At 35.3% G+C, this 10,418-nt stretch overlaps 1 protein-coding gene across 1 annotated transcript in view; it reads left to right on the top strand.

Annotated features, from left to right (window-relative positions):
- The first annotated feature begins 257 nt into the window (after window positions 1-257).
- Window positions 258-10,418, top strand: part of LOC145239821 (peroxisomal membrane protein 11A-like) — a 33,956-nt gene continuing 23,795 nt past the window's right edge. The window contains exon 1 of the mRNA XM_080103353.1: window positions 258-559. Coding sequence (XP_079959479.1) covers window positions 402-559 — 158 coding nt within the window. The 5' untranslated portion in view covers window positions 258-401. The remainder of the gene's footprint in view (window positions 560-10,418) is intronic.

The following is a 10,418-nucleotide window of genomic DNA, read 5'->3' as shown; positions in this document are numbered from 1 at the left end:
CATTGGGGCGTGGCAGCCGTGGCACTCTCGGTCCTTACACGCTGTGAGGTTTATACGTTCGACTAAAAGGTTTATAAAAAAAAAAAAATCAACTAGTAGCTTGCTGAGTTCGACTAGAAGATTCCAAATTCGAATAATGAAGCTGAAGAAGGGCGAGGATTATATCGGCCAAAAACATTGTGAAAAATAGGAAATACAAAACGTAAGGAGCGAAACTTATGCCGGAAAAATTTTCAGATGGGACAAAAAGCCGCGAACACCGTTAATACGACGAGTTGATGTGAGGATTAGCCGGTGTTGAGTAACATGATATTATTTAACGAAAGTTTTAAAGCTGTTTTGGGCGTGATTAATGTTTTTGATGTTTATTAAAATAAACATCATCCAGAACTAAAAGAAGAATGGAAGATACAAATAATAACATCCAACACATTGGTGGAAGTATTGTGGTTAGCACGATGGAGTCCATAACATTGCCGGTAGCCGCAACAACTCCGGACTTTACTACACAATATATTAAATTTGTTGCGAAGACCTCCGGCAGGGATAAGTTGTGCAGGTAAAAAAAAAAAAAAAAAAAAATCTTTTTCCTTACTATAAAAATGAATAATCACGTAAAGTAATTGGAACGAAATGGGTTGCGGCATTATTCCAAAGCAACTTATTTTGGCAGAAGAAGCGCTTCGAAACCAGATGCACGATGCCCTTTCGTTCATTAACCCAACCCACTAATCCAAGTCCAGTGTGGTTAATGAAATGTTTTTGATCTCTCATTAGGTACCTCCAACGCGCACCAGTTTTAACCCACCCGTATGTAATACGATGTAACTGTAATTTAATATTATCCTAACCTTCTTACCATTTAAAAGAAGCCTCAAATAAACTGCTAATATTTGTAAAAAAATTTTACAGCATACAAAAATAATGAAAATGCGAGACAAAATCGTGTTTACATTATCGAAGCTTTAAAATAACGTTCCTATGAAGTAACGTTTTTTAAGCTGTTGACACACCCATGTTTTAAAAATCTAGCAAAAATCAAATAAGTCATATTTTCCTGAAATTTCCCATATTTATTCATTATTAAATACACTTACATAATAAAAGTAGGTTTCGTTAAATATATTAGAGGAAATATTTATTTATTTAGATGCTCTACCCCCCCTCCCTTCATATTTCATGTTACGAAAACTAAAAAAATAAATGTAGGTTGATAAAACTTTCAACATTTTTAAAGCTGAAAAGATCAAATAATTAAAAAATAGTTATATATAAAATCCCGTCTTTTTTTCACTTACCTTAAAGTTGTAAATAAAATTGGACATAAAATCAATATTATTATGTTAAAAAAAATAAACAATTTTTCTTGATTTTTTTTTTTTCTCGGCAATATAATTATTTGAATTACAACAAAAAGCAGCATTCTAAAAAATAATTATTTTAAAAAAGCTTTAAATGATATTAAATTCAAATATTACGCAATATGACGTTTAAACAGCTTTTATATATATGTTTCCAATAATAAAAAAAATATATTCATATAATAGAATATATGACTCTTGAGATAATAAAAATTACAAAAGCAAAATCGACTAAAAAAATTCGTTTGGATTTGATTATTAAAAATGACAGAGGGTGATATTCCAATTTTGTGCCGTTTTTCCAAAAAAGTATGGACGCGTGTAAGCACAGCATCTTTAGATACATGTATCAAAAGAACAGGTTAAAATTAATTTAATCATCTGTGTAGTTCGTTATTACAAATCTATTTGTTTTATAAAAAGTAAGTCTTATATTGTTTTTTATCCATTTTTTTTTATTGTACATTTTATTTATTCATAAATTTCTGCATAAATGATCTCCCATAGAAATTGACCCAAACACACGAAATGGTGACGTCACAACTTATTGTGTATAATGATGACATTTTACACAACGGTTTGAAGGTACCTAATATATATATATATATATATATATATATATATATATAACTTTTTTAGTAAGCATCGTTTTGCACAATGCGTTGCGTTATAAATTTCAGTACTCATGCAAGGAGTGGTCCGTGCTGAAATAATAACATTAAACGTTATTATTTAAAAAGGCATTCTTAACATGGGGAAGCGAGGGTGTTTTGTACCTATTCTATACTTGAATAAAAAAAACATAAGACTTTAATTAAACATGGAAATACAATTTAAAAAATAGCGCGGATCACTCTCTGCATTAGCACCTAAATTTCTTACCCAACTTCGCGTTGCCAATGTAGACTTTTATCATACACGTAAAATGCCAAAATAATTCGACCAGAAAATATAGTCATCATCTTTAAAGAAATAAAAATAAATGTGTCCGTGTGTGTATATATATATATATATATATAAAGTTATAAAATGTATATGGCGATTAAGCTACACTGAATATTCCGCGTTTCATCCACTCTAGGATTCTTAGTGGATGAAACGCGGAATATTCAGTGTAGTTTAATCGCCATATATATTTTATAACTTACTAACTAGCTCTACCTACGTATTGAGCACTTTTGTTGAAGTAAATACTTAAAGTGTATGCATAAATCTATACTTTCGTATATTAATTTTATGTGAGTAAATTAAGTAGTTATATATATATATATACCAGATTTAACCTGTGTCAACTGTGGGTGGACGTACAAAACAGGTGGTTTGAAGAGGCATGTGATTATACATAGAAGTGACCATCAAGAACGTGCTGCTAGTGGCACACATGTCTGCACAATGTGTGCCAAAGAATGCCAGTGTTTGGCAGGGCTTAAAAGCCACCTTTGTGCGGTCCATCACTGATTTGTGTTCGTGTTTCTGTATATCTTTTATCTTTTCTATTTTTTTTTTTTTTGTGCTATATCAAGCAATGGCAATGTTCAAAAACGAATTTGCTGCCATCATATATATATATATATATATATATATATATATATAACCCATTTTGATAAAACTTGTGGAGAACGCTCTGCTTTACGGTTGTTTTGAAAATGGAATGGAAATTTAAATTTCATTCCCTTTTAATCATTTTTTAAATTACACATGTGCTCAAAAACTCGAAAATGAAAAAAAAAAAAAGCATTTGGACCAGATCTCATCATCCCGGCTGTGCTATTAAAAAAATGCTCTGCTGAGGTTGCTTCAGTTCTCTCCCAACTTTACAATAGATGCCTTAGCAAATCTTGCTTTCCCGACTGCTGGAAAAACGCTTCTGTGGTACCAGTCTTCAAGAATTCTGGTGAAAGAACTAACCCACTAAATTATCGCCCCATTAGCCTCTTCCCACTTTTTGTCAAAATATTTGAGTCCTTAGTTAATCAAGCCCTAGTCCAACACCTAACAGCTGCTAAACTCCTGACCAACAAACAATATGGATTTAGGCAAGCCCGTTCAACAGCAGATATCTTAACTGTAGTCCCTGAACGTATATACTGTTCACTGGACAAAACAGGGGAGGGTAGAGCGGTAGCCCTTGATATATCTAAGGCTTTTGACAGGGTATGGCACGATGATCTTCTAAAGAAAATTAGATCATATGGTATCACTGGAAGAATACATAATGTAATTAACTCCTTAAGTAAGAGAAAAATCCAAGTTGTCCTCGACAGTCGTACATCTAAACAATATGATATAAATGTGGGAGTACCTCAGGGATCTATGCTTGGACCTTTATTATTCCTGATATTCATAAATAACCTCCCTGATAAAATTGTTTCAGAGATGGGTATATTTGCCAATAACACCATTCTCCATATTAACAGGCATGAGGGGGAAAACAAATGAACACATATCTAAGGAAATGTCAGTAATACTAGAGGATAACCTCCAATCTGTAGTGGAATAAGGACAAAAATGGATGCTCACATTCAATGCTGCCAAGACTAAGCTTGTTTCCTTCAATGACTACAAGAAACCTTCTCTACCACCAATAGGAATGGCCAAGAACACATTGCCTGAAAGTACTTCTTTTAAACTCCTCGGCCTAATGTTTACTGGGAACATGAACTGGAATAGATACATTGAGAGTATTGCCAAGACTGCTGCAAAGAAGGTGGGCTCTCTCTCTCTACCGTGCTAGAAAATTACTTATGCCTGAAAGTATCATGTATCTCATGTATGGAGTACTGTTGTCACATTTGGGCTAGTGCATCTGCTGCTTGTCTCTCACTCCTGGACAGGGTTCAAAAGAGAGTTGCCAACCTGATAGGTCCTGAACTGTCATCAAGGCTTCAGCCTCTGTCCCATCGACGAAATGTTGCATCTCTCTGCCTGTTCTACAAATACTGTAATGGTGAATGCTCTGACGAACTGCAAGCACTTGTACCTCCTCAACGTGACTACCCCCGACAAACCCAACAAGCAACTAATCCCACCCTTTTACAGTAGAGATCCCTAGGTGTAAGAAAGCCTTTTACTCCGATAGTTTCTTCCCCAGAACTGCAAGTCTCAACTGTACTGATATGCAGAAGTTCAAGTGTAATGTGAACAAACATCTTGCTACTCATTTCTCTTCATAATGCCCCCACAAATTATGTCCCCGATAGTAGCCCCCTACTTCAAAGTGGCACTGTACCTTGTTTGAAGTGAAAATTGAATTAAAAAATTTTTTTAAATAAAATAATAAAAATTAAGTTAAAAAAAATGGTAACATAACCCTTGATATGTGCACAAGTTGCAAATATAAGAACTTTTATGCAATAGTAAAATTTTGGGAACAAGAAGATTTAAGTAGGTTTCTCATTGAACATGGAGTATTGCCCAAAATAGTCATATGTTCGAAGTACCAAATTCCGAAAGCCGTTCTTAACATGGGGAGGTGTGGGGGGGGGTATTCATTGCAAGCATACCTGAAAACCTGTAAAAGTCAACATTTAGAATGTGAACAGTGAGTTGAACTTCTGTAAAAAGAAAAAAAAAATATCAAAAAAGGTATACCAAATTGACCTTTTTCGTTTAAAAATGAAATTATTTCGTTTTTGTTAATAAAATTTTATTTTTATAAAAATAAAATCTTTCGGGTTTTTTTTTATATAAAAAGTACAATTGTTGAAGGTTATTATTACTTTTGGTTAAAACGGAACGAAATTTAAATTTCCGTTCCCTTTTTAAAACAACCGTAAAACAGAGCGTTCTCTGCAAGTTTTACCTTTTTATTTAATGTAAAATGTTTATTCTGTTCGAAAAACAAGTAGTGTTGAGCGCACCGCAAGAATAAGAAAAAATCTTAGTCAAACATCCTCGATGGAGGTTACACAGCCGTACAAAATGAGAAATTTGTGTGATGCCTGGATGACACAATAAAACATGTAGGCTTCTTAGACTGGTTGAATTAGAGGAGCAAACCGCTCGAGAATGTGTCTACAGCTGCATTATCTTTCCCAGGACGGTATATTAAATTAAATGTAAAGGCTGATAGTTCGATTCTCCAGCATTCTACCTTCTCATTCTTTATTTTGCTTGAACATGAAAGCCACAGAGCATTGGTTTGTAATGAGTTCAAAGGCGGAAAGATGACGATCATTTATGCACTGCTTCGATGATGACATGTGCTTCTTTTTTGACTGAAGAGTAATGTTGCTCACTGACTAAAAGAGATTGGGAAAAGAAGCAACTGGGTGACTGTTCTGATTGAGAGTGGCAGCCAGGGCAATGTCCGAAGCGTTGGTTTCTACGATAAGGGGTATGTTGGGATCAACAGTCGTAGGTGAAGCATGCTCGACTTCTTCTTTGAGGTTGGTGAAATCCGCTAAGCAGGATCTTGATATAGGGAACATTGGTTCTGTGCTAGCTGTCAAATTTTATCTGAGAAATGAGGAATCTATTTAGCATAATATAAAAACATTCCAACAACTTGTGATTTAGCATCTTGTGGTGGGGGTAGATATCTTAAAGCATGGAAGTGTTCAGGATCTAGTTTTACAACTCCAAATGATACTTTATATCCTAAGAGGGTGACTCTCTCAGTTCGCATAATACTCTTGTTCTCATTGAAACTTATGCCGTACTTCCTGGCAACATCTAAGAAACGATTAAGGTTTTCATCGTGTTCCATCATATTATGGTCGCATATAGTGTCCGCAACCTTCTCGGGTTTTATTAGCTTGTCTATTGATCATTAGAAATATGATACACCATTTGTTATGCCAAATGGAATATGGCAGAATTGATATGGATTTCCTTAGGCTTCGAAAGCTGTGGATTTCTCTTCTTGTATGGGTATTTGATGATACGCATTCTGCAAGTCCAGGGTAGTAAAAACGGAATAGCGAGCATTTTTCATCAATTCTTAATAAAGGATAAGCATCAAGATACGTGAACTGGTTGAAAGTCTGATAAGACACTTCTTGTGTCAATTATTAGTGGTTACTAGAACCTGTGCTCTCTAGGGAGAGTGAAAGGGTTCGATAACACCATCTTTTAGAAGGTCATGAATTTCGGATTGTATAAACTGCTGATGGATCGCTAAGTGTCTTCTGGATTTTGTAGCAATAGGCTTGCAACCAGGCGATAAATGTTTGAATAGTGGCGGAGAAACAAGATGAGACGCCATTACGGCACATACAGAGAAGGGATCTTTGTGACCCCCAAAGGGTATTTGTACCTTGGAGTGTAGTTTGAGAAAGTTGTGGCTAAGTAAGACATCTGAGCAAAGAAGAAAGGACTTAAAGTTTGAAGCGCGGGTAGGTAAACCCTTTATATGCTTACTAGCGGGGGTACTCGGCGTTGCCCGGGTGTTTAGAGGTGTGCATGGTGGTGGTGTGGGGGGGGGGTAAATCAAAACAAAGCGAAGTCATAACCTGTTTAAATATTATTAAAAAAAAAAAAAAATGTTAAAACTTCAAAAAAAAAATCGGGAAAAAAAAACAATTACAAAAACGAACGTGATGCAGTAAGTACAGTCCGGCAGTGCCCGGGTATTTGAAAAATAAAAAATTTGGGGGAGGGGAGGTATGCTTGAACCCGAATCCTTGAGGCGAAAGTGAAAAAAGCGTGATGACTTAACTAAAAAGTGAATAAGGTCAAACAGCAATCCCGCAGTCAAGTTTGCTTTGGTTTTGTTTTATCAAGATGTTGGGTTGAAAACCAGCTCCCCATAAAAAATGGGGGTGTCCAAATGAAAGCAATTTTCTGGTATGACGGTTTTTACCGCACTGATCAAAAGCTGATTGCTTTCTGTACGTTCTGGCATGGAAGTTGAGAACACGCACCGTTTCAATTTAGTTTCACTTTATTTATACTAAAAAGCCGAACAAACAGCCGACACAGCGAAATAGCGCAACTTTTATAAAAGTCAATCTAAATAAATCTAAACGCGATGCGCATTCACATATCCTAGATATTATGATTTAGACGGTACATAAAAAATTCTAAGAAATAGTAACCCCCCCCCCCCCCCGAGAAGTCCGGCGAAAGAAGCCTTTGCCAAACATACATAAAATGTGCACACACATTTTGCCTTTTCTATATATAGATGTTGCATATCAGTGACCTAACGTACTGCTTGATAAAGCTGTGGACGCCATTGATATCTCCTACGAGAAGTTTGTGTTGGCCAGTTGTACTTATGGATGATGTTCGATGATATATAGCTTTCTGAGCTAACAATATCCACCAGAGCCTCCAGGATTACTCCATTCACTGAAAGTTTAACTATGGCTTTTGACAGACAATCAAGTGATGCAGCAGTTACAACGAATGCGATTGGTAATTCACAAGCAAAAGTCACCTTAGGGGAGCGATTTGATCAGCAGACTAGTTGGAAATGTCCCCTCTTGCCACAGCTTCCACAGACTGCATCATGGGCCCATATGGGTGGGGCATTTAATTCGTGGGTGTTGTCAATTACTGTAGAAGAAAAAATTTTTCCCCACTGCAGCTGAAACATTTTCGGAAGTATGAGAAACCTCACAAGTCATTGATGGTGACGCTACATGGTGTGAGGTTGATATAAGATTCGACTTGTTTCTGGGATGTTTCTAGAGAACGAGCTACGTCGGGAGCATCTTTCAAATTGAGTGACCTTTTCTTAGAGTTGTTGAATTATATGAGCATAAATGCTTATGAGGATATCACGAACTGCTTGGTCACAATGTTCTTTGGTTGCTACTGCCTCAAAACAACAATCCGCAGTAAGCGAATCTAACTTATGCAAAAAATCAATTGTTTCACTTGGCTCCTGCCTAGAGGTTGCCAAAAGATGTCTAGAATGAACAATGTTAGAGGGCTTTATGAAAAGAAACTGAAGTTTAGCGATGGCTGGTTTATATGAGTTGCGATTTATTAATTTGTGCACTGGAGGGGCGATGTAATTGCAAAGAAAGTCTAGTTTGCTGGTTGGTGGACAGTCGATTGACCTTAGGAAGTTGTTGAATGTATGCAACCAATGTGTCCAATCGTCTGTGGTATCACGCGCTGAAGGGTTACCATCGAAAAGCTTTAGAAATTGGTCCATTTTAGATTAGATTCTAAATAAATGAATTGTAATGATTTGGAACATGGAAGCTGAATGAAAACCAGTTAATAAGCTTTTATTCATCTAGAATCACGGGTATGCATGCTGAAATAGAGAAATGAAAAATTTCTAAGATTTTACATAAAGTAACAATGTTAATGTGACACCTACTGTATTTTTCTTAATATTATCAATTTTTATTTTATTTCATAGAAATTTAGGTTTATAGTTAGAAATAGCTTGGGGTAAGATTTTACACAAGTAACAATGCTAATATGACCATTGATGAACTTTTATTTCAAAACATTTGAAAATCTTAAATATATAAATAGATAAAAAGATATACTTTTTATCAAAATTTTAAATATTTTGTAGGCCTTTTCTTTAAAAGCAAAGTAACCACACCTTTTCTGCCCTTGGTAAGTGTTAAAAATCCTTGACTGGGGCAATTTTTATTTTTATCCTAATCCAGAGTGTCCCTTTTTGGGGAGTTGGGTTTTCTGTAGATTAAAAATTGACCTTGTGTCCAACTTTGCCCTCATGGAGAGGCAAGTAAATAGGAATACGTTTTTGTCTGATAAAATTCGAATTTGCAGATTTTAATTTCGGTCATTAAGTTAAGGGAATCGTAACTATTGTCATAATTTCAAATAATTAGTGCATTGTATAAGTATAAATTTGGGTACTTCTACAGAATTTTAACTAAACTGTTTTTTTTGTTTTTTTAAACCATTACCCTAACTTGACCCTAAACTAACTCTGACCCAACCTGAAACTAAGATTTAGGTTTAGTTTGGCAAAAACCAGGTTGATTCTGCTGGGTCAGTTCAAATTCTGTAGGACCACCTAAACTTGTTTTTATTTTTATTTATTGTTTATCTTTTGTTATCGGTTCAAGTGTTTTTGTTTGTGCTTTTGATACTTTAAATCATCAGGTTTTATATTTTGGCTGTTAAGGACAAAGGTGAAAGTAATCTTATTATACAACATTGCACGTTGCTTACAAAAATATTTGGTCAATGTGGCCTGGTTGTCCCACTGAAGACTTACATGCAAAGGGTGTTTATTCCCAAAGCCATTCTTAACGTGGGGAGGTTGCGGATGTTTATTCCCAAAGCCATTCTTAATGTGAGGAGGTTTGGGGTAATACCCCTAAAATGCAACTCTTTTCAGGTAAGTTTTCAATGGGACAACCAGGCCATATTGACCAAATATTTTAAATATTTTTGGTATTTCGACAAAATTTGAACCAAACATAAAACTGAGCTTAGAAGTTAGGGTAATAAAAAAAAGTTTGGTTCAGATACTGTTAAAGTACCCAATTTTTTTCAGTAATGTAAAAAAAGCTAACGATATTTTATTATTGCGTTCGTTCATGATGTTGTAATGCTTTACACCGCTTAATTTTTAACTCAAGAGCAGGTTTTTACACCCAAACTAGTGAGCATATTTAAAGAGTCAATTAGATGAAATGCACCTGATGTAAGATGTTTGCTATGCGAAGTAGAACCGACTTCTAGAATTTGTTGTACTTGATTCCCAAGGAATTCAATTGTTCCTCAGGATCATCTGGAAATGAGCCAAGTGCACCTATAATGGTTGGCACGATGGAAGTTTTCTTGTTCCACAACCTAGCAATCTCCACCCTCAGTTTTTGATAGTTCCGTAGTTTCTCATTCTTTTTGCCTGTTAAGTTGATGTCGCTTGGGCAAGCCACATCAATAATTTGACATTCATTTGTCTTTTTATTCACAACCACAATATCCGGTTTCCTGTTAGTTATCTCACAGTCACACTGAACCATCAAATCCCAAAGAATCTTAACTTTCTCATTTTCCACTACCACATTTGAGTGATGTTAGAATCACTTATATTCTAAACTTTTGGCACAAACTCCAATGCAGATTTGTGCATACTTTATCATGGCATCATTTGTACTCTTTGAGCTA

The sequence above is a fragment of the Euprymna scolopes genome, chromosome 19, assembly GCF_053919585.1.
Source record: "Euprymna scolopes isolate OS-2025 chromosome 19, ASM5391958v1, whole genome shotgun sequence".
Classification (NCBI taxonomy): Eukaryota; Metazoa; Mollusca; class Cephalopoda; order Sepiida; family Sepiolidae; genus Euprymna; species Euprymna scolopes.
This window is presented reverse-complemented; position numbering and strand designations above follow the sequence as displayed.